This window comes from Nymphaea colorata, chromosome 8 (genome assembly GCF_008831285.2).
Source record: "Nymphaea colorata isolate Beijing-Zhang1983 chromosome 8, ASM883128v2, whole genome shotgun sequence".
Lineage (NCBI taxonomy): Eukaryota > Viridiplantae > Streptophyta > Magnoliopsida > Nymphaeales > Nymphaeaceae > Nymphaea > Nymphaea colorata.
In genome coordinates this window covers 20,481,640-20,507,112 of record NC_045145.1, presented here as the reverse complement: position 1 = coordinate 20,507,112, position 25,473 = coordinate 20,481,640, and the positions used below count along the sequence as shown (strand labels likewise).

The 25,473-nt window shown below is 38.9% G+C and overlaps 3 protein-coding genes across 3 annotated transcripts; 1 reads left to right on the top strand and 2 right to left on the bottom strand.

Annotated features, from left to right (window-relative positions):
- Positions 1-7,183: 7,183 nt before the first annotated feature.
- LOC116259659 (transmembrane ascorbate ferrireductase 2) lies at positions 7,184-12,054 on the bottom strand. Its single transcript, XM_031637520.2, has 4 exons — positions 11,658-12,054; positions 9,489-9,537; positions 7,867-8,066; positions 7,184-7,757 (listed from the first exon to the last, which is right to left on the bottom strand). Exons 1-4 carry the CDS (start codon positions 11,802-11,804, stop codon positions 7,452-7,454), a joined length of 702 nt encoding a protein of 233 aa, XP_031493380.1. The 5' UTR covers positions 11,805-12,054; the 3' UTR covers positions 7,184-7,451.
- A 2,088-nt stretch (positions 12,055-14,142) lies between these two features.
- Positions 14,143-18,549, bottom strand: LOC116258649 (uncharacterized). Its single transcript, XM_031635924.2, has 7 exons — positions 18,314-18,549; positions 18,148-18,231; positions 17,938-18,035; positions 17,544-17,842; positions 15,729-15,957; positions 14,528-14,735; positions 14,143-14,356 (listed from the first exon to the last, which is right to left on the bottom strand). Exons 1-7 carry the CDS (start codon positions 18,404-18,406, stop codon positions 14,231-14,233), a joined length of 1,137 nt encoding a protein of 378 aa, XP_031491784.1. The 5' UTR covers positions 18,407-18,549; the 3' UTR covers positions 14,143-14,230.
- A 91-nt stretch (positions 18,550-18,640) lies between these two features.
- Positions 18,641-24,130, top strand: LOC116259600 (uncharacterized). The gene is made up of 3 exons (XM_031637456.2): positions 18,641-18,838; positions 22,845-22,915; positions 23,684-24,130. The coding sequence occupies exons 1-3, from the start codon at positions 18,652-18,654 to the stop codon at positions 23,975-23,977; spliced, it is 552 nt and encodes a 183-aa protein (XP_031493316.1). The 5' UTR covers positions 18,641-18,651; the 3' UTR covers positions 23,978-24,130.
- Positions 24,131-25,473: the final 1,343 nt, after the last annotated feature.

The following is a 25,473-nucleotide window of genomic DNA, read 5'->3' as shown; positions in this document are numbered from 1 at the left end:
TGCCATTATTATTGTGGATAATGAAGAAAAGAGATCCTCTTCTGTTATTGCTATTATTATTATTATTATTTATGAGCATTACTATATATATATATATAGAGAGAGAGAGAGAGAGTCTCACGTGCACACACTTTTGAGTCTGCATTTTCAATTGAATGGGGGTAAATGCAAGTTTTTCTCTGAACTTGATTGGAGAGACACCAACTGCAGATATTAGTGCGGTTGTCCTTCTGATTAGCCAACATGAGCTATGTATTTTTTATGTCATCTTTGCTCACCATGAATGGAAGTTATTTGAGGGATGCAGTGGAGCCCAAACTTCTTGTCCAAACCTAATTGCGTGCACCATCCTACTGCACGCAAGAAACATGCACCAATGGAGTTTTTGGTATTCAGCCATTTCTCAAAAAGAAATGGACATTTTTTAATTTTTTTTGGCAACTTCTATCCTATTGTCCTTGTATGGGAGTTTTGCTTCTGAGAGACCAAGGGTATACCTGTCATTTTGAACCCTGTTGCACGGTACAATTATGCAAAGGGGAGGTGCACCAGCTTCCGTCCCAACTTGTCACTGCTCTGTAGTTGAAAAATAAGGGGATCAGTAAAGTTCTTGTCATGAAACATGCAGCCATCATGGAGGCTTAAGAAACGAAAGTTTTCTGGCATCCGGAAGGTTAAGTACTTCAGTCATTAATGTCTCCACTCTCCATTATATGTCAGGGAGATAAAATAAACAGATCGCGCGACAAAGCATTAAAAAAAGGACCAATTGTAACTTAAGCAATGCTGTAAATATCGGAATCTTAAGGCTAACGTGTATCACCATTACGCATCCGTTGGTATTGCGCCATATGATCAGCCCATAAAGAAAACTGCTGTAAATTTCTTTTTTATCTTTTTCCTTTTTGTTAATATACCGGCTTAAGTAGGCTGCACGTTTCATTGTCGATCAATATCCTGAAGGGGGTCATATTGGTCCTTTTACGGTATTATTTTGTTCGGAATATGTTGTCAGTTGATACACAGTACATATACACTGCTTTTGATAACGAAGACCCTATGATTGAGGAGGGAGATCATCTATTGTTAATGAACAAATAAACTAGCAAATAAAGCAAACAATATATGGGCTTAGGCTTTTTCATCTGATATAAAATCGAAGATAAAAGCATACAGTAAATGGAAGTCATGAACTATCTAGTAGTGGTGTAATGCAAGACATCTAAGTAGAAAAAGGGAAAAAAAAAAGTCACGTTGGGGTTGCTCCTTTGGTTAGGTGGATACGAGAATTACTAGAGTCGTTGAGCCATGAGCTGGTAATTCGGATTCGTTGGTAGCTTCCTGCAGATCTAACTGAACGAATATCCAATATTCCGCTAACCTTTTTTTACAGCCTCTGCAGAATTTAGAAATAGCTTTCTCCCAATAAAAAAAAAAGCTACCCAAGTCAACATTTTTAAAAGAAAAGAAAAGGTAATGAATAATCCACTTCTTGAGTGGTGACATGCCTAGAAAAATCTTTGTGAGGCACCAACTATGTCTGGGGCCCTCTGCAGAAGCCGCCATGAAAGTCTAGGTTTCATGGTTGAGTTTCGCAGGGTATGAGATCACCACTTGATTGCTGTTACCGAATTAACTTTGTCTCAGACAACACAGAAGGATTGGGAACCTCAAAAGCTATTCCTTTCTTGCAAATGCTCTAACAGAGGATGGTGAAGGAGGAAAAGGAAGCGCAGAGAAGATTTGATTCTGCAGAAATCGCATAGCTAAAAACCTCTGCAAAACCCTTGTTTTTCAACCCATCAAGAAACTCTCTCTCCCTCTGTGTGTGTGTGTGTGTGTCTGCCGGTGATTGGCATGGCATTTTTTTAATTAACAAGTCAGAGCAGCCATGGAGTTCCCGAAGTGGACTTCGAAATACCTTCTGAGAAGGTTCCTCACATGGATATCACATGCCCAGCCCGCGAGTTCCGGGGAGTCCCAAATCATGACACAATTTGCCATCATTTTACTTTCGACAAACTGTCAGTTGCAGTCTCAGAGTTTAGGGTTTCATGTGAGATCCGTATATCCATAAACCAAACAAAACATGCTTTTCATTCTAAAATCCGCCTTGTTTTTTGGGGGAATTTGTTTGTGCCTACTCTTACATTTCAAATATTTTTGCTGCCCTTTTGAGTACTTGGCATGTTAGTTAAATCATGCTATACCAGATCGCTCTTTTATTTGCCTTTTAAATTAGTGTAGCACAACCACTTGAGAGCAGAGTAGAACTAGTGTCAAGTGGGTATTTTATTGCAGTTAGCTTGTATTCGTTTACTTCGGGGAGCATGTGAGGTGATATTCTTCTTGAGCTGTTGGTTAAAGAGTTACTTTAACTGGACGTTAGTTTTTATTCCATCAAGAGTAACCAACACATTTTACAACGCAGACCAAGCATCGTTTTATCTTCCAATCAGCATCTACTGTCGAGTGAACCTTCCATAGGTCGCTTAATAGAAATTCTGTCTTACTGTTGTATCAAAAGAGAAAACAAAGTGTTATTAGATATGTTTGTAGCAGTAGTTGTAGCAGTTCTTTCAGGAACGGATAGACCTTCACTAGATTATGCCAAGAAGTAGCGCATCCAGCTCATGAATATGTAAGCCCACCTCCTAATGAGTGGACTCATGCTCATCTTGGTAGCAGAGGTGTTAAGCTGTTGTTGTAAGAGCTCATCACCAGTTATTAAGATGATGTCTGCCTTGTTAACAGTGCTACTGCATACCACCACATTCACTCGAAAGAGGTTAGAGTTCACGAGCCAAGTAGTTTTAGTATACCCAGTGATAAGTACTCAAACTACTTTAACCTCGCTTCAGTTACCATTGGTTGATTCTCCTTTACGTAGTGTTTTCTATTCTTGGATCTTATATCTAAAACTGCATTAAAAGTTGTAAACTGTAAGATCCTTAATTTAAACAAGCGGGGATTAGTGTGAAACTTAAATCTACTTTATATGTAGACTACCATAATTTAAAGTAGATAGAAGAGTACTCGACCTTAAATCCATGAATTTGAGATCTTAGTGATCATGCATTGTTAATTTGCATGTTCGACCACTTACAAGCCACTACATCACTCTATCAAGGCAACTGCAATGTCAATACACCGTTCCCATGCTTTTTGTTAAGAAAAAGTTCTCTGTGAGGTTTAAAAGACCACTTTTTTACTCTTTTAACTTTGTCTTTATAGGAGAGTTCCTTGGGGAAAAGGATTGCATATGAGGGCAATGTAGGTAAGGGAAGTTCACAAGACATATCCCTTTCCTTGCTCGTTTTCTGGGTTGCCCTTTTTCTTATTTGGCATTTTAGTCTTTGTAAAAGGTAATTCTTCTTTCATTCTAACACTTTCATTGTGTCTATCAAGCCAGATTTACATTACCCTAATCACATTTTATTAAACCGCAAAAAGGACCTCATAATTGTCGGTGTCGAGTACCAAGAGCAAGTGGCCATAAATATATCTCATTGACTTTGTATCAAGGCCAATATTATTAAATATAGAAGCGGTTAAAAAACACATACATACATGCCGCAAAAGAATATGGAGACGTACACATGGATAATATATTATGCCATGCACGAATTAACTACTGTCTTTTTTAATCTACACTCTGGAGACGATGCATTTTTTTTATTAAATTTAGAAGAATGGCTGAGAGTACTTAACTGGTTCACTGCAAGTTTCAACTAACTCTACCTATGGTAACTAAAACAGTACAAGCTCCGGTTGAGGTACATCTATTATTGGGGGTTGAGACAGGAAGGGAATCAGGGCACGTGTAGAGAGGTGCATCTGAAAGAGGAGGAGAAGAAGAAGAGGGAATGGGTGGGCGGCTCATGTGATGAAGGGAGCAGCTGCAACTTGATCGAGTTGTTTAATGGCGTATCAGGGAATGAGAGCACATGGGGAGGAGGGGAGAGATGGCAAATGAGAGAGAAAAAGAGAGAGCGCCGTACTGAGTTGGTATGATTGGCGTTGCAGGCATGGCGTTGCCGGCGAGCGTGCGTGTGGCGTGTATGAGAAGTAAATGGCATGTCTGTGCTGCCGTCCAAACAGACGCAACGAGGAGGCCGCTCAGGTCCCCCCCTGAATCCGCTCTTGTCTTGTTGTCGTCGCTTCTGCATGGTGCAAAATACGTGCTCTCTCTCTCTCCCTCTTCTCGATTGCTGTGCATTCTCATTCTGCAACTTTCTTCTCTCATCTTTTTCTCGCTGGGTCTTAGCCCCACGCCCTCTCCTCTCTCTCTCTCTCTCTCTGCGTCTGTGCGTGTGTGAAATCAAGTTCTCTTCATGTACTGCACTGCAGAATGAAAAGGCCTAGTAGTCAGTGGTTTCTGTTGAAGGATATATTACATGGTTGAGTAATTACTTTCCACGAGCAAACTTCTCACGTAGACTAATATGCTGCCATTTCTTCTGAAAGATGGAGCAACTATATCCAAAAGCATCAAAGATTTATGATGGTCTTCTTTGTTATTAAAAACAGCTTCTATGGTTGTAATATAAAAGGACTCTGCATGTGCTTAACATGTTATAGAGCAAACATTGAAGTGAAAATGCATAAATTCAAGAGCTTTAGAATCTTCCAGTTCTTAGATGGCAGTTCAATCATTTCATGAGAAAACTGGCTTTACGTTATTGTTAATGACAGACCACTTAATGTCGTCATCATATATACTGCTTATTGAAAATTTTATCATATACATTTTTTCTTCTTGTGCCAGGTTCCTGATCTCAGTTCGTGAAGTATAATAGTAACTTCCACGCTAAGCGTAGGCACGAACTTCTGTGAAAATCTCCTGAAGGTGGCCTTTGTATTTGTTATGGGATCTGTCTTTACATATGCTTGTTATTGACTGTAGACCTTTCTAGGCTTCTCTTGTTGCAGGTTTGATATTGCATCTTGTCCCTTATGTGGTGACTTTGAATTCTAGGAAATGAAGAAGAAGGCTGTCACTTGAGGGATCAATATTTTCGAATATAAAATCTCAACCACTTGGCAAAGCTCATGTGGATGGTAGATGCTGTCAATTAGAACACCAAACAACACTTGGTTAACTTCGAAACTTCCATATGGAGATTACTATCACTCTTATCTGCCAAGAATAAGGTGCACCTTTGTTTATTAAAGTTATTGATCAGTGCGTTCTAATTACATGCTTTTAAATGTTTTAAGTAGAATCAATACAACGTGTTGTTAACTCATCAGATTCTCCTCAAGGAAATTAGGTGGCAACGAAGAAAAAATATTGGCGCATGCCCAACAATTCAATTAGCACTATAATTGTAGTTTGCACCAATTGGTTAGTAGTAAATTGCAAAGTATTTAAGGGAGAACAAGAAAAAAAGTATAGAAATCAAACAAGTGACAGTCTGACATGTGCATGAGAACTGACTACTTGTACGAAGGATAAGCCTTGTTCTGTTTTCTTGCACTAACCTACAGAACATTAAGGAGGACGGTGAAAGGGTAAAAACCAAAAGTAGCTACAGGGGCCAATGTCAAATTAAATCAACTAGCTATATCATTTAGCAAGAATGAATTAATTAGCAACTGCATAGCACCCGTAAGTATATCAACCCGAATCGAGTTTCTAAAAAATTGAAATTCATTTTTCAATCACGTTGTTCATTACCAAGCACCTTCGATTACTCTGCAACTAAAGTGCTTCACATCATGTACATATTCATGTATGCTTATCTGCATTTGTGTTCACGTAAGTATTCGCTTAGGCACGCACGAGTGAGAGAACGAGAAAGCAAGGGATGGGAGCCAACTTGCGGCCATAAAACTAATGCCCACGAAAATCAAACAGATGACAGGCTACCCATCAACCGGAAAAACTCACTGAGAGTAAGGGACAGCAAAAGATATTGAAATTATGTACTAAAAAATTGGGTGACAGGGGGGAGAGAGAGAGAGAGATGAAGGATAAGTATGCAGGGAGAAACAAGCACCAGTGAAGCTTAAGAGCAAGATGGCCATGACACTAAATCTGACAACAAAAGCTAGCCAAGGGTCAGCAAAGCGAGAAAGTGGGATGCCGTATTTACTTGGCTAACATGGAACAGAGAGAGAGAGAGAGAGTTTTAGGCTTGAAAAACCCTCGCTCGAGCTAGGGCTTCTGCTGTTTTTTTTTTAAGATTTTTCTAAAGTGACATCCTTCCTTAACATACCACCTCTGGCATCCTGGGACTTTCATTGCCATCTCCCTCCATAACAGCAGTGGATGCATCTCAAGCACTTAAATAAGTTAAACTAGTCGAGTTCAACGAGTCGAGTTCAAGCTCCAACATGGTCGATTGAGTCAACCTCAAGCTAACATTGTAAAGCTCATCCTGAGATCAAACTGAGCAAAATAAGAGTCTCGGGCTTGACTCGGCTCATGTACGATCCTAACTGTTGCCCATATGCCAACAAAAGCTCTGTTCGCCTCACTCGGGGTTTTAAGATCTTGAAGGAGGTCAAGGCTCGTCTCTTGACATAAAACTGTAGGATCCACTTAAACCTGGCTTCCTTGTCGTTCAAAAAAAAATAAAAAAAGCAAGCAAAGTGTGCCGACACATCACGGCTCAAGAGGCAGTCTTTGAGTCATCACATCTACTTATTTATAACTATAGTCTTGTCGGAGCAAACAATACTAAAAACGTTCTTGGAGCGACAGAGATAAGGATTTGACAGTGCTTAAATCAGTATCAGCAGTATCCGGGGCCTTACGATTTCCATGTACATACAGAGCATGGCTACTGACCTTTGTTTTGTCCCCGAGCATGCATTCAAAAGCATGCATCAGCATTTAAGCTATTTCAAGACATTACATTGTCAATACTGCCTGTTCAAGATGCCACTAAATTGTAGTTTTGAGGACGGAGTTGCATTGCCAACTCCATCTGCGATGGCAATGTATCAGCAATACTAATACTTCCAAATGGCCAAAGTCGTTTGCAGAAGCCACAACGCGTCTGCCTGTGCTTGAAAGCCAGCTTCCAAATGGCGACTTAGCAGCTTCCACCAGCTATATCTATCCCTTGGCTGTTGAGAGGCATGGACTTGGGAGATGAGGACAGAGCTGAGAAACTAATCCCCGTTCGTATATAAAAGAGAAGCAAAGATATCCATCACTACTACTAGTATGGGATAGCTTAATAAGAGCTCTCGTACGAGGGCTGAATTATTTGAAATAACAGTTTCCTTTCTGATAATACTGGTATAAATAACTTTTTACCTGTCTAAACTGTAACAGATTAAAAAAGAAAAAGGAGCTGGTGAGAGAAAAATAAGACAGACTGCACTGACTTCCAGGAGAGACTCAGATGTAGTCTATTTCCAGCACGAAAGTGCAGAATTATACAACCTCACTGTAGAATTCGTTGGAGCCATCGGAAGTACCATAAAGAATTGAACGTTTATTCAGGGGTTCCCCGATGTACATCTGCTTTGCTATTTGAAGGAGAAATAAGAGCTAAAATTACAACTCCTCCTAAACTCACAATTAAAATACCTAACAAGTTGACCAGCAAGGCCTCAGTAGAGTAACGAGTTATGGTCTTGCTGCCCTGCAGAAATGTGAGTTTCTCCAAGATTCCAGTAACAGCAGCTGTTATAGCCATGCCATAGATGTAAATACCTAAGAAAACATGCCATGGTAGTAAACTAGCTCGGATGCCTCTTGCACCTCCAGGGTACCAAAACGTTCCAAATCCAACGCCCCACTATAACAAAGAGCCAGCTTAGATCTGTTAGGAACAAAAAGATGAAAGCAAATAAATCTCGTCTCCGCATGTGTGCATGGGGTGTGTGTGAGAGAGGGAGAGAAAGAACCTGAATCCCAAATAAGATCAAGCAAGCTACACCTAGCCACGAGTGCAGACTATAAAAATTATCAATTCCCATGTCATTGTGAAACTTCAAAGCTGCCCATAGCCCAAGTAAGCTCAAAGTGAAGGCAAAGGCTTGAAGGATGAGGTGCACAGCCTTCTTGAAATTTTTTGTACCCGAAACACTCTTGTAAGCCAACATACCTGCAGTCATTGCCACATGACAAGAGAATATTAGAAATAAAATAACAAGCATAGCAAAATGATTTGCTAAAGTGAAAAGCGATCCTCTCTATAACTTACTGTCATGCACAAGAAGTCACCTCATTGGTATTAGCAAACACTTTCTGGCAAATATTGTGCTTTAAACTTGGGGATTAACAGATACTATTGCAAAATCCGAAGAGAAACATAGAAGACTGTATGATTGATAGAAAAGAGAAACACAGAAAAATACAAGCACGTTTAATGGGTAAGGAAATATATCAAGTTTGGTCACATTAGGAGCCAAAATTAGAGAAAGGGCAGGTAATACTACATACCAGCTGATTAATTGTACCAAAGCAGAAGCTATTTACCAGTTATTTTTCTGAGCTTCCTCATTTTTGACATGAAATTAGACACAGATTGCCAAAGCACATCAGCATACCAAAAATTGTATTCCAAAAAATAATATTGAAGGTTGGTTTCTTCCACACTTGATGCCAAACTAGGACAATGACAGAGAAGAGGAGAGAAATCAAAAAAGGAATCCTTCATATGATTAGTTTACTTTTACTGTGGACTTCAATTTTGAAATTTCAAGCAGCCTCGAAGAATCTGTGACTAATATATTTGAGGACAAGGGTCACATTGTATTAGATAAAATTCTTTTATAAACATTACATGTCTACCATGGTAATGACAATACTGCATCATAAACTAATGCCCTACCAGATTGGCTAGGTTAGCATCAATGTCAAAATCCTATCTAAGTGGAGTAGAGCATTTTATCTTGGCATATCTAGCGCAAAATGCATCGTCCTGGCTAACTGGCTAGAAAGAAGATATTGAATTATTCATCAAATAACATTTAATTTAAGTTAATGACTACAAGCTAACAAATTACCTCCATGGATCAGTCAGAGGCACATTAATATGAAGGAAATCATTGCATTTCATTGACATATGGCCATTTGATGTACGCATTAGGCAGTGCTACGAAGTGAAGAATATCTATGAAGCAAGATATCTAGTTCTATTAGCCACATTGTTGGGCCTGGCATATGGCTGACATAGACAAAAATTATTACAGTACACAAAATGCTACTTCAACATAGTAACCTTTAGTTATCATGATATGATAATCATAAACAAATGAAAAAATATGATAAAGCACAGAGAATACAATAACATTCTCTTCACTGATCAGCCTTCTTCTCTGACTTAGAGGATTTGCAGACGCAAAGAAGCTACTGCCATTTATTAGCTGCAGGTCCAAATATGACTAAAATTAAAGGATTTATTGTGGTCTCACTACTAATCCATAGTGACTCAGGTTTCCTCGTTTAGATTAAAAATAATAGAAAAATATACTTCATCTGGCAAGCAATTTATGCTGCTCATGTGAAAGGAGAAACTATATACCTTCACCACCAATAAGTATGAGGCCAATAACCATGAGTACAGGATGTACCTAGATTGACAATGCATACAACCATCAGCAAATATGTAGACAATGATTGGAATAAGAAACTTTCACCAGATTGCAATGTCAGGGAAAAAGGAAACCACCATACATGAATTTCTCCACTCTCATAAACATAAATACTTCCAAGTTTTATGCAGAAAATTAATGTCTGAACCATGTCAAAACTTCCACAAGAAATCCTTGTAAACTTGATTAGAGGGACTTGCACATTTGCAAGAACAGAAGTCCACAGATGAATAACTACATGGCAGAAGTTATTCAGATAGATAAAAAAAGACTCAAGGCCAAATAGAGTTAGGACTCCGAACATGATAATTTAAACGACAACAATATCTCAGAAAATTTGAAGTGCAAGGATTTACAGATTGCTGGATTACCTAAGCAGATGTGCTATATACTCCTAGATTTACATAATTAGCTTTTAAAATCTTGACTATATTAAAATATATGGACAATGAAACAATAAAAGATAGATCATTACAACCATCAACCGTTGTCCAATTACATGGGGTTAGCATTGGAGGCTGCTTTCCTTCTCAGTCTCCAAGAAGACACATTGCCTCTCGTTGCAGCTTCCTCGAGACCTTGGTCCCTCCCTTCTCACATGTTCAGTTTCATAGCACAAGTTCATAGACAATGTTGCATTTGTATGTTCAACTTTCATAACATAACCAAACCATCTCCACTAAAGTTCCTGAATTTTCCCCTTCACTAAAATTTCTGTTATAGCTTTAGTTGATAACAACTGCTCTTTATTTTGCTGCAACTTAAGCATATGTGGATCAGCTTATACTTTTTTGTCTTAGAGTACCTTATCTCAGAGCCATGGGTGAATGTGCTGGTTGGTGCTAGAAATCATGCACTTCATCTCAAATTGAAAGAGGATAAAAGACTGAGAAGAGCACAAGACAATATAAAGGAGGGGCATGTTGAAATTTTCTTTGTTTCAGGTTTTATCCTTCCTCACCTGTTAAATTTGACCATACTATCTCCATCGATATACTTTCTTCGCTCTTCCTTCTTGTGGTGGAAAAACTAAAAGGGAAGAAAATTGATCCTAGTGTATGCAGTTCTCCGTCTGGAAACTTAAGCAATCAATAATCTGGTTGTAGCCTCTGTAAAAAACGTCACTTTTCTTGATGTTGATGACGATGATGACAGTAGCCATGGCACTATTAGTGGTATTGCATTTCGCAGAGTAGTACTTTTGACAGAGGCCTGCTTCAATTTTTCCTTTCTATCAAGATAGCACAAAATGATACTCACCGTCCATTGAAGAAAAGAAAGAGTTTGTTTGCCAATGACAGGTCTTCGGCACCAATATCCCACAAAAACTTGTCATGATGATGATGATAGTCTCGATGAATTTAATACCAGTAGTTCTAATAGTACATTTTACAGAATCATCTTCCTTGGAAATCCATATCCTCAAATTTTCTCGTCCTTGCAAGCCGCAAGCATATATATACAATAAAAATTTGAGAGATACCCTACTCAAAGGTTTTACGTGGTATCATGACACTGAGAAGCACTTCGCTTTCTACTTGTCACAAAGAGTTGAATACTGTAACTAATGCTGGTAATCATATAATTATGCGATGCTCAAGCGCCTAGCTTTCGTTCTTTTGCACGATTTCTTGTTAACCATATCAAGAACAGATGTAAAAAATAACAACGAAAAAAAAAAATGTCATGTCCGCTTGAAATACCAGATCCAGATTTCCTCATAACTTCACCATTCTACTGCCAGCGCCCATGGAGGAAATCATCAACCAGCAACCAAACACTTATAAAAACAAAATAATACAAATCCAAATTCGATGTACTCATTCTCCACTGACGAAGCTCACTGGTTCAAGAACCAGTACTAAGCTCAACATCCGAGAAGATCGGGTACAATAAACACATCAGAAAGAATAAGCTGGATCGGAAGGAGGAAGAAGCAAAACGCGATTCAGTTTCCGGCCTGCTTACTGTCTATCACGCGATACTTCGCACGATCGAGAAACAAAAACAAGCTCAAAGTTCAAGAAAGGAAAATTTTTACAAGGATCTCCTAAAGAAGCAACCAGGATTCGAGAGCACGCCAACAGAGAGGTACTTACGTTGAAGATGAGGGACTTGTCCTGGGAGACGAGCGACATCCCTCCACGAAAATGCATAACCCACACTAGAACCAGCGCTGCGACCAGAACGCCCATGGCCCGAACAAGGAAGAGGAGCAGCGGAAAGCGGACGACCGGGGCCGCCATGGCAGAGAGAAAGGGGGAGAGACAGCGAACTCCTTCACCTCCGGATGCGTTAGGGTTCGTAGGTTCCTTCCTGGTTTTAATCTTCTTTATTCGTTTCGGTTGACGCTGGCGAGAAGAGTAAATCGCAGTCAAGACTCAAACTTGAGTAACTGAGAGGGAATTTAAGAGCAGCGGAAGAAGAAGAGGAAGAAGAAGAAGAGGAGGATCAGCGAGATCGGACCATGGGAAAAATGAAGTGCCACATCAACCGATTCTGTCCACGTCGGATGAGCATCCCACGCCTTGAAAAAAAAACCATAAACCTTTTTTTTTTTTTTACTTTACGAAAATTACGTAAGAAAACCCAACAAATGGCTTTTTCCTTTTTGCCGGTCGATTTCTTGAAAACTATGTTAAGAAAAGTATCACGGTTTTCCATTTTCAAACTAAGGTTGTTAGCTTAAACAAGTACTCAAATGTCTTATGCAGAATTATTTTTTTTTAATATAAGTAAAAATGGTTGAAAAACAGTTCATTATATTTGAAGCATCAAGTTCCAAATGATGGGCTGAAAAATAATTCATTGTGTCACAATGGTAGTCATTAAGCTTCAAGAGATTTGGTGCACTACGTTTAGCTTTTACTTTGTAGCATGGAGATGGGCTTGAGCAATATAAGTTCCTCCGACGTGAAGCATATTAAGTGAAAGTGCATGGATGATCTTCACTTGTGAGATCGATCGATCTATCTTAGATCTAAAAGTAAGATTTCGTGATGTAGAAAATTTTTGAAGTTGCTACCAGTTATGTTTTGTTTCGATGAAATCTTGTTTATAGATCAAAACTAACTAAAAAAATATATTCTACTTTCTTTCACTGGAATCATTTATTTATACTGTCAGCGAAATGTGTCTAAACTGTCCATCGATCAAAGCATAGAACCTTATCTTAACATATTGTTCATATAAAACAAACCTTGGACGAAAAAACATAACGAACAAACGAAAAAAGTGCTACTTTCATATGGTAGAAAATGTCCTGAACAGTGTTTCAGACAGTACAGCACTATGATTCATCGGCTTTATCACTCTATTGACATCTACTCCATACTGTTATTAAAAGGGGATTTGTAAATTGCACTTAGGAAAACCTACCTCAAGACAAGGGACTTTATCGCTGAGGCTGCACAATGAGTCGAGTCGGCTCGAGCTCAACTTGAACTCTTTCGTTAAAACTAGTCTCGAACTCAACTTGTTTATAAACAAGACGATCTTGAGTTCAAATGTATGCTCGAAATGTTAAAAATGTCAAGTTCGAATTGTAAGAACTCGACTCGTTTAAACTCGATTTGGCTCAACTACATAATTAATAAGTAAATGAGTAGCAACTAAACGAGTTAATCAAGTTAAACGAGTAAAAGGAGACAAGACATAACATTAATGAGTTAAACGAGTTGAGTTCGAGCTCCACATTGTATCGTCGAGTTGGGCTCAAGCAGATCGAGATCGTGTCTTCTAAGTCAAGTCAAGCTCGAGCTGGCTCAACTGAAACTCACTCTGGCTCAACTGAAACTCACTCGGCTCATGTGCAGCCCTATTTATTGTTCAGGAGGTATAAATTCTCAATATCATTCTGTTTGCCTCCAAAGTGCTGACATGTATTGGGGCCTAGGTGTAGAAACGATACGATGCACCATTAACTTGGTGCCACTACCTATCCATATGGCTTAGGGACCATGCTTATGAGAATTGTATCGAATATGCATGCCCAACCAGTTATGTCAGGTCAAAAAAAAAATTACCAATCTTATAAATTATATCCATCAAGATCGAATAAAGTGTTGCTATTTTATGAAATGACAAGACTACTCTCAAAAACAGAAAGAGGGTGTCACATTTACTGGAGTGACCTGTAAAAATAAAGTAAATCCATCTTTATGATAACCATGGTAAGCTGCACTTAGAAATACGAATATCTGGCTCCCACATATCAATCACACTTACTCGGGGATGAGATTATATCTCACCCTTTTGGGCAGCTTCGTATTCGTATGGTCATGAAACATCTGGGACTTCCATCCATCTCTTAATGAGTACAAGGTGGCAACCTTGTAAGCGGGCAAACCAATTCAGTTGCAATACTTGTTTGTGCTACATCTTTAGCTCACTGGATCCAGCTGAACCAGGCATAACGGGAGAATTTCTCATTTTAGATGATCAGATGAACTTCAAGCACTGATTAGATGAATAATCCTTCTTATCTCTTCTCCCACTCTCATGACAATAACATACACATGTCAACGATTATTAGCATTTTCCCAGGGTTAATTATCTTGGTTTCTTCTCGAAATGCATATGGTATCCCTTGGAAAAAATTTCTTATAAAAAATTAAGTCATTAGAATTATGATCACAAATTTATACAAATAAGCTCTCTGCCTCACACATTCTTACGTAAGGCCAACCAATCGAGCAGAACCCTGTAATGAGCCTTCATACTGTATCAACGTAGCCTCCTCCACCACAATCCACTGTTCATCTTCATGGTCTACCAGATGAGCATGCTGGAAGCAACTCTGCAGAAATAAACAAGGTTTCCCATCATTGAATGCGCTAAGCTATGTGAGTCATGGCATTTGTGGCCAAGGCATAGCCAAAAATTCAAAAGAAGAGCAGGTGGACATAACTGTGGAATCCAGCATGGCCTTTACCTAATTCTTACACATGATGAACGCATGTCAACATACCTTTGAACACGTATAGACGATTACAGTCATCCAGTTCCAGTATTCTGTTGGGCACACAGCCCCAGAAGCCTCACTGCCTTCTTTCAGAAAATACAGAAGAGGTGGCATTAGCTGCATTTCATAATGCCGAGACCCACCACAAAGAGAACAACAGCCAGGTTCTTGCAATTGATCTGAAGCCAATAGAGGCTTTCCACCACAAGAGTACCTGGACAAGCAGCTATCAGATTTTCAATTATGCAAAGTGAAAAGTCTGGAGCTAGATCTTGCGACTGTATGGAGAAAATAGAATCGAGTTGGTTCCAAGTGGAAGGGACATAAAGTAGTTTAAGAATAAAGACCCTTGCATTGTAACAGAAAAGGAATGGTTGATCCTCTTCCTCTTAAATGCACTGATCCCAAGGTCCACAATTACAACATTAATATTTAAGCATCTAATGTGCTTTTCCCATAAAAACTAATCATAGAAGTCGTTCATGTTTGTCTGTCATGGAAAATACATGTTGTCACCATTGGATCCTAATAGCAGAAAGGGGAAGCAAGCATCAGCATCACACATTATTGAAGAAACTTTCACTTATCAGCATTAACCAAAGTGCAATATAGGCAGGCCTACTCTAGCTCCAAGAACAATGATCCTCAAAGCTTTTGGATTGTAAATATACCTCCTGAAGTTCTTCCACACACCGACAACTAATGCCAAATTTCAACAGCAACATATTGAGATCTATTACGCATTAGTTTATTCTATATGGCATACAACTTTTCAAATTTGCAAGCTAAAAGCAAACAAGGTAAGAAAACATTTCACGTAATTTGCACACAGAATAACTTTACTGAGACAAAAAAAATTACTTTATCACCTTAAAGTGTAAGTGCTCCTTCTCTCTCACACATCAAGAACAAGTTACTCACTACTGCAGGTTAGGAGCATACACGAGTTAGCTGCTTGGTCATTGATGCCAAAGCTGCAGAATATATGTCCTACACAACTAAGAATAAATTAAACACACTTGTACATGCCAGAAGCACATGCAAATTAAATGCGGTGCTCATTAATACTGACACCAGAAAAAGAAAACAGAAATGCATGATCAGACAGTCGAGAATTAAATAGGGAGGAGAACAAAATACATCATTTATTTTTGACATCTCTTATAACCATCTAACAGACTATTAAAAGATTGGGAACAATGTGTACCTCAAGCATTGCTCTGGATAGAGATCCAACCGCTTCTTGAATTTCATATATGTCCTATCAACATCCAAGGCTCTATCATATTCATAATCCTCTGCCTCCCATGAATCCTTGTCTTCAGCAGAATCAAAATGCCCACTTCCCTTCGTAGAAATGGAACATGCAGCAGAAATACAACTGACATTCTGCAAGGTTGACTCTTTCTCAATATAGATATAGAAGCAAGGCATCACTGCACCAACGGTCAGAATTAATCGGACAGAAAATCTAAATCTTGACAATGGGAATATTTTAACAAAAATTAATGGAAAATGCAGCATCCACTTTGATGGTAAGCAGGCCATAATTTCAATGCAAGATAAATCATTAGAAAGAAAATGGTGCAAGCATAGACCTCAATAGTGTATGGCAACAAGAATTGACAGGTAATGCATCACAACTTCTACATTCACATGAGTACAAGTCAGTTTGACAATTGAAGGATCTTTGATTGAGGAAATTCAAAGAAAGATGGACTTTTACTTGATTCTTTCCATTATATCAAATCAATGAACAAGTCAACAAAAAAAATATTACTCTAAGAAAAAAGTACTTGATTTGATGTGTCTACTAACATACTCAGTTTATCCTCAACCTCCCTTAGTTCTGCGCTTCAGCCAAATGCCTTTTCTGTTAGCAAAATTTTTCCATAAAAAGGCTTTGTCAAATAAGCAGAAGTGTAGCTTCCAATCATTTCTTCATAATCGACATTTTTCCTACCAGCCATAAGGGCTCTCCACTCGCCTCATAAGGAAGACTTACAATCAACAAGTCAAAGGAACATTATGAGCTTGAAATTCCCATGTACTTCTCCCCTTTTCTTGGGGTCAAAATTAGGCATACTCCCTCGTTGGCAAGGAGGATTATGACTTTGTCCAAAGAGCTCATGGGTGAGTGAGGTGGTTATCTTGATTATCGAGACAAAAGGGTATCAAAATTTCCTCTTCAAAGAAAGATGGTGTGCTATATAGTGAAATATTTATTACATCTTCTTCCGTGTAAAGCAGAAAAAGTTCATAAATGATAGATGTCTCAATACTGTTTATAAATAGAGACAACAACAAAAGAAAATGAGTGGGATGGCAGGATGCTCATTCCATTTATGATAATTTTTCAAAATTACTTTTCTCTAAAGTCTAAACCACACTTGAATATGTCCATGTTATATATTCATAAACTGAATGTCAAATAAAAATGTCATATGTGTGATGAACAACTAATGTGCATGCCTCATGGCTGGTACCAAACAATAGCATTTAGTCAGTTTAACAAGTTACTTGCAGAAAGCATCAGAGAGGAGAGGATCTAGATAGTCTCATCCCACCTAGACGAAACTCAGTCACGATGGGGGCACTACTGTACTTGAGCCTATACTAGATCCTCTCTCATTAGACAGAATCAAATCCCTGAAATCAGGCACAACCAACATGGTGTGTGTATTTAGTTTTTCTTTTATGCAAGGGATCCCTACTGTTCTCCACTTCCCCAATTCCATTAATTAGGAGACAAGAGAATGTTAAATTTCCTATACCTAATCCAATTTTGATAGATTCTATGGTACGATCAGCTTTGAGACACCAAAATGAAGGGCACGCCATCAGTACAAACTGGAATTTATAGTCATAGTCATCAGTAACAAAGAAACAAATGCATTTCACTGGAACATAACATTCTACAGAAAAACATAATGCCCGTTAAAAAAAAAATCTACGTGAGAGAGATGCACTTAAAAATGAAACTTGAATAGAAAAATTTCGCAAGATCGTATAGACCAAGTACCCCGAAGGCAGGGATCAGTCACTCTCTTTCCCGGCTTCTCATGGAGTTCGTCACGATCCTTGGCATCTCTCCTTCTCTCCCCACGAGAAGCTACAGCGGCCGCTTCTGCTAGCGCCTTGCCTAACTCAGCCATACTCAAATTCAAACCATCACATCCATCATCATCATCATCACCATCAAAGCTCCATGTATCCTCCCCTAGCTGGTCACTGTTGGTCGATGCTGAGGCTCGACTGTTGCTGACCGTCTTTGTAGTCCCAGTCTCAGAGTTGGTCTTTTGAACACGAAGAGTTCGCCAACTATGAAATTCACCCAATTCCACAAAAACTCACAATAAATTTCCATGCAAAAATCACCAACCGAGCTAATAGGAAACAATTTTTGCAGTGCTTACCTCAGTGGGTTGCTCCCGCAATTTGGCGATGAACAGGCCAACACAAAGAGTACACGCTCATCAAAATTCAGATCGCTGCTTCCAATTGGCGCGTACACCTACACAGCTAATGCTAGCTCTAGCAATATGTAACTCAAACATGACTGACCAAGACTGCATATTTTGATAAATTAAAAACAAAGAACACGAGTGACGGATTGATGGTGAAACCTGAGCAACAAGTGAAAGATGGCCACTGCATACGCTACATTTTAGAAGCTCATCCCTTATGCTTTGTCTTGGAAGAGGCCAATCCTGATAAGTAGAAAAAGACCAACAACGGTTAATCCTCAAAACAAACACGAGAGAGAGAGGAAGGGAGGGAGGGAGAACGTACGGGTAGTCCACCGATTTTCGTGGTGCAGTGACCGGAAGATTCATGGTTGTCGTCAGCCCATGGTCCCGGCATGCCCAAAATCACTCCTTCCATGGCTCTTTTTGATGATTCGAGCCCAAGGGATCGGTCTTTAAAGCGCAAACTAAAGGGAGGGAAAGGGGTTTTGCGCACCGCCCAGATGCGACATAAAACCCTAAGGTGCCGTTTGTTTCGCGAATTTTCCCGCGAAAATTTATCATTTTACTTGGGAAAGTGCATTTGTTCTTCTCGCACGAATCTTAACAGACAAGGGACGATTTTCTGTGGGCCCAGTTTCTCAGGCAAGACATTTGAGTTGTATGTTATATTTTTTTAAACTGCATGGCTTCAACCTCGTAAAATCTCCTTCTCTCCCTCTATTTTTCCAACTCTCTCCTTTTCGTCTGCAGAGAGCCCCTTTTCCCCGCCTGCAATTCTCGGCGAATCTCCCTGGCGCTCCATCGCTTACGTCTCCCTCTCTAAACGAGGGCCGCCAGCCCTGCAACGGTCAGCTGGCAGCCCTCGCCTCTCCCTCTCTGTCTGTTTTCTTCTTAGCGCATCTGTCCCATATTTTTGGTTGGCATATTTTTGTTTTGTTTACCTTTTTCTCATGGCTGCAGCATGGTATAATTTAGCTAATGTTAGATGAAATCGGTGAATGTTGGATTTATTTGACGATCCTGGATGAAACAGTGGAATTTAGTAAATGTTGGCTAAAATCGTTGAATGTAGTGAATTTATTGAACTAGTAAAAATTGGATGAAATAGGTGCTCTCAAACGTTTGTTGTTTTAATAAAAGAAAAGAATGCTTTTCTTCTCATCTGCAATACTTATAAACTATTAAATATTTCAAAATCTTTGATATAATGCTGTCGGAAAGGCAGTTTTAAGTAAAAACCACCAGCATATTCAAGCGGAAAAAAAGATTTATGCTGGAGCAGATGCAAGAGGTATGTGCTTAAAGTTATACTTGAACTCGTGATTGATCTGAGAGAATGTGTTATCGTAATCTGATGTCTTAAACTTACTTGCCAAGCTAAATGGTTTACATTCATATTGAATATGAATCTAAAGTATTAACTAATCAGATAGATGAGGAAAGCTACTATTGGATCTCAACATTGCATATTCGCTAGTTTAATCACCTAGTTTAATGTTGGTTATTTGAGCTTCCGCAGAAGGGTAAACTTTAGGTGACCGGATCACGCGAGACTTCATTCATGGATATGAACAATTCATGTTTTTATTTAGTTCTTTTTCAATTTTCTCATTATTTTTATAGATATCATGTATTTCACAATTTTGTTCGTGAAACCTACACTTCAATGCCTCAGGGCCTATGCCTCGTCTTAGGAGACACACCACACCTTGCCTCGCTTCATCATATAACAACGTTGCTCTTTCCTTTCGTGCAGGCCTCTCTCTCTCTCTCTCTCTCTTTCTATATATATATATATATATTGGTCTCTCTTTTCCCCTAATGGCTCACATCTCTTTCACACTCTCTCTCCACCACCTACTTGGTCACTGCCTTGGGTGGAGATCGGCATGGCACGTCTTTGACGGATGCCTGTTCATTGTCTTGGGAAGTCTTTTATTTCTCGCTGCATGGAATCTGGGGCATTTATTGTGGCACATAAATTGTTTGTTGAAATGACTCAGAAGCATGTGGTGACATGGGCCATGTGAAGGCACTATGAACGTAAGGGATTGTTTTTGACGAAGGAACTTGTTAGCATTTTTCTCAGTCAAGTGTCTGGATTCAGCGGTCATCATTTTACTGGTGGGCCATCACTTTATGCTTCTATCTAGCTCCAGCTGTAGGCTGCTTTGAAGTGCAAATATAAACTTTAAAAGTGAGAAACCTGATTATGCTTTCCTCTTGTTTATGTCCTGTCGTGGTTTTAAGGTTTTGTGCCTGAGCAAACTAACTTTGAGTCCAATACCTTCGACGGTTGAAATTATGTGCTACAATAAATAACTGAATAGCTTGTAGCTTTCTTATCTCTTTACACTTGTATCTTAAAGAGTTTGGAGGAAGCTTTACCTACAATTTGCACAATAGTTGATCATTCGACAGTCCATCTTCACAGTAATGAATAGCATAGTTTGCATTGAGGCATGGGACGACTATTATTGGATACTTGGGAGGACGTACAGCTCTATTCTAGTTTTCCTTTTTTTTTTTCAAATGTTCATAGAATGTCTGCAATTATCTTATCAACAATTAGGAACTAAAAGATGTTTAACCTAGCTAGCCTTGTGGTAAAACGTTCTGAAATCAAGTTCCAGTCAGCCACTGTTTACCATGGGATGTCTGATCAAGTAATATGCATATATAATTGTTTATTTCCTTTAAATGAAAAAGCATTTAAAATGGAGCAATGAGGACTGTGTGACTTGTAAAACTGTAATTGAGCGACAATATGCATGGTTAAGAGGCATATGAAGATTGAGAAGTGTAATTTAATAGGAAAAATTATTACTCCTAGTGAATAGGTGGAGACATAAATGTCGAGTGTTCTATGGTTTCAAGTTAAAAAGATTGTGGGTGGTGATAATGATGATTTTAGTGTTGAAGATTTCAGGGAGGAAACATTGAGAATGACCAAAGTTTGATGTAAAGGAATATATCCAAGAATATGGTCGTTATAGTACCTAGTAAGAACGAATTTTAGGTAAATATTATGGATGTTCACTAACACAGTTACTGAACCTGCCATCAAAAACCTCTCAATGTTCAAGATTATTCAGATGAGCAATGACATCTTACAGACGCATATACCTGAATGTGAATAATGAATGAAAAGAACCATATTACTCATAAAGCAACTTCTTTCTCCAATACATAATATTTTTATCAGTTATCATGGTTGGGTACAGTGTGTGACATGCAAATGGACATTCAAATATTTACTTGTGAGGATTATTGTCGCCTTCATTCAAAGCATCTCTCTCTCTCTCTTCTCTTTCTCTCATCTATCGGCCTTTAGTTTATATTGACATCTCAATCTTGGTTTTTCCAGTTTTGGTTGTTCATTTGTGAATGTTACTTTTGTGCAATAATGGAGGTTTTAGTAAAACAGTTTTCATGGGAAACAATTTATCATGAGATGAGATGACCTTCACAATGTTATTATGCTTCTGAGATGCTTGCGCAACTGAACTTTGTTAAGGAAAGTGATTTTAGGAAAATAGGTTATTATCTTACTTTTTAGAAGGTTTTGCTAGGATAGGTCAATTGGAGGATGATCCCACATGTGTGTGTGTATATATATGCTCTTGTAAATTTTTTTGTAAGTTCTTGTAGTTGTTCTTCAGATTTCAGACTATTGCTAGTCACTGTGTCAGCAATGCATTTTATTTCCTCTATGCAACTAACTAATAAAAATCACGTGTTGAATAGTTAATAGTAGACACTTTGAACGTTGATCATGGACTATACAACTTGTAACCATAGTTCTTTTTTTATTTTTCATTATTTTTATTGATATTATATTTTTCACTGTTTGTTCTTAGAGCGTACACTGTTTAGTCAGGTAGGATCAGTGATATGTACGTGAACCAAACATCAAGAAAGCTGATAGATAACATGGACAACAAGGAAGAAAAGAAGTCCTTCAAAAAGCTATTAAAGGATGTTGAGCTCTTAAATAAGCACCTTGTCTGTGTTTTGTTTCTTACAGGAACAGTTACTTCCTTCTTTGGTTGACCATGCTTTTTCAGCGTCATGACAATAAACACCAACTTTCACATTGTATTTGTCCTCTCTTCATTAATTTGTAAATGTATTATGAAGCATTTTCTGTTAGTTTTCAGTATGCTACTGAAACTTTTCAACCGACATGTGGCTAAAATTTACTGGTAAATATGTTGGAAATTGTTCTTGGTCATCTTTAACGGCAACTAGCTGAAAAGCCTACCGGTCCAGCAACATCTATATGCTGTTGAGTGGAAATATACTGCATTCTTAACTTTGCAGAAGTTCACGAGAGTGACAAACCAAATTTCACTATCAGCTTGATGGCCAACTTTTTCCTTTTTGAGATCTTAAGCATCTTCATTCTGACCACAAAAATTTTGTCCGGTATATGTAAGGAGACTTCTTGCATGCTGCCTGAAGTAAATCAATAAATTATTGATGAAGTTAATTTGATCACACCAAGAAATGAAAATAACTTATGAGCCTTTTCCAAGTTAACACGAGTCTGTGCACTCAAAACTGAAATGCAGAAACTAAGGATGTTGGTTTGCAAAACTGATGGTTCATCTTGCAGTGCAAGCAATGCTTCGTGAATCAAATGAAACCACATTGATACCATTGTCATGACTTCACATCAATACTGTTATCTACTTTTTCTAGCAAATGATAGTAAGTAGACATTATTGTGTATTTTTCCTTTTGTGTGTGTGATTTTGTTGTGTGTATCTGCACAAATTACTACTGTTCTATGTCTTATCAAGTGTAATTTCAAATATCTCCTGTGCCTAACATATGTGAGGTTCTTTTAGGATCTTCACAAATGAATTGGAAAGAAAGGAAGAAGATAGAAGACCAAAATGTGGTTTCCTTAGGTGGAAAGGTGAATAGTCATCCCTTTGTAGGTTAAATCATGCGATCATGTTTATGGAGGTCTGACATTATTATATACTGATGTTTGCTTATTCATGACAGGCTAAAAAGAACTGCAAGATGCCTATCATTTGGGGGGGAGGGACATCATGAAAAAAAGGCAGGAAAAAGAGCAAAAATTATTTCAGGAGGTATTTATACACCAAAGATATATATGTGCACATGCACACACACACACAAAACTTGGCTAGTGTGCAACAGATTTACGTGGCCTTTCATGCCCATATTGGGCTGCTTATCAAATGATTTGATTGTTAAAAAGTAAGAGTTGTGTCTGTGTCTGTGTGATCCTCATGGGGTCTGTTTAGCAGAAAATCTTAGGATACTGTGAGTAGGATGTGTGAAAAGGCTTGTCAAATTATAAGTACCTTGGATCTTAGATCCTGTCGTGATAAATACAGTTAGAATGATCGCTATCTGTCAAAATAACTGGATGCAGGAACATTGCTACACACACACACACACACACACACACACATATATATATATATATGTAGACAAAAATTAAGCAAACAACAATTTATTCATTTCTCATTTTTATAAATATAAGATAACAAAACTCCAATACATAAAAGTAACAAAAAGAGTAGCAGCTACCAATTTGCTATGTCCCACACCGGACACTTTTGTCCAGCCTTGTTGACACGGGTACATCACCCTTCCAAGTGCGACGTGTATATGGTGCCTATTGAGTTGAGAATGAGGTCATTGACTTGGGTGTGGGCTCTCTCTCTCTCTCTCTAAATTTTACCTTCCTCCATGCTTCTTCCTGGGTGTTGTTGATCAGATTCCTTGGAAATATACTAGCAAAAGCCAGAAAAACAGGCCAGAAGATCAAGTGCTTAAAATTAGCCAAGGTAATTTCAGAAATGGCGTGTTAAATGTGAAGCATATTTTGAGGAAGGATGAAGCTGCTTCCCGGGTGGAAGTCCATAACCATGGAGCTGGTAAAGAGAAGAAGAGAGGCAAAAAGAAGCAGCAGAAGGGCAGAAAGAGAAGGTGCAGGAGCTAACTTGGACAGGAAATTACTGAGCTTGTTAGTTAGAGACATGAATGAGCATTGGTAATACAGTTTATGTATATCATGATTTTTTGTAGCTTTCATACAAAAGACTGATAAATGTATCATGTGAATCTGATTATATATGTGATAAATTACTGACTATAAATCTGATCATATTTATGGAAGGGAGCCATCTCCCTGCACTCGTAGTTGCTGTTATAGATGGGTTGAAAAGTTCAGAAGAGAATCCTGGCCTTGAACCCTGTAGTAGAAGTAAGATCCCATGGCGTATCTCCCTGGGTCTACTGCGTTGGATGATGCAATGATGCAAGGAGTAACGCTCATAGGAATCAAGACATGATGGTGATCTCTGCCGGGATGGCCTAGAGCTAATTTTGGAAAATGTTTTTATAGTGCTGCTTGGTGGAGCAGGTTATTTGTTAGGACATTCCACGGAATCAAAGAAATTGATGCATAGTGCCATGTGGTTGGAGCTAAGGCTGGGCATCGGGCTGGCCCGGCCCGTAAAAATTGACAAAAGTTAAGCCCGTTAACGTTATCGAGCCGGCCCGAGACCCGGCCCGTTTATAACCGGGCCGGGCCGATGAAGTATCGGGCCTCGGGCTTGAGATTGTGCCCAAGGCCCGGCCCGGCACGTTTATAACCGGGCCGGGCTGGGCCGATGAAGTATCGGGCCTCGGGCTTGAGATTGTGCCAGAGGCCCAGCGCTGCCAGGCCCGATTATCCTCCCGGGTTTGGCCTCCTGCAGGCTGTAGGGTCTCCACTTTTCAAGTTTTCCCTTTTTTTTCAGTTGTTGTAGAGCCGTGGGTGATGGGCAACGAGCAGGACTGGAGGAGGTGTTCAACCGCAGTGAGCGAGGTCATGGCGTCGGCTACGGGGTAGAAGAATGAAAGGAAAGTATGAAAAACACATTCAAAAGAAGTGGAAATCGGAAACCCTAACATAAGTAAAAGTGCAAAAAAAGAAGTTTTTTTTTTAAATTACGGGCTTGTCGGACCGTCGTCGAACGTTGGATCAAGCCCAGGCCCGACCCGTTAAGTATCGGGCCGGGTCGGGCCCGATAAAATCTGGCCCGTTAATGATTTTTCAAGGCCCAGGCTCAGGCCCGTTAAGTGGAATGCCTTCTCACTTGCGATCTTCATAAAATCTCGGTGTCTCGGTTCTGACTTCTGAGACGTTGGATTTTAAAGAAAAGAAACTTTAAATAACTGCTCAAGTTTTGATGTATTTGTAGGTAACTGCCTAACACTTGAAAATTATAAATAACCACTTGAACTTATAAAATAAATCACAGAAATATACCTAAAAGACGTTTTTCCCTCAAGATGGATAGTTTCTTCAAAAAAATGCAAATCACATTGTTTAACTTGGTTTTTTCACAATTTTACATCTCTCTCTCTCTCTCTCTCTCTCACACACACACACACACACACACATTTTGTCTTTACAATACATTTAAAAGAAAAACGAGATAGACCAAAAAA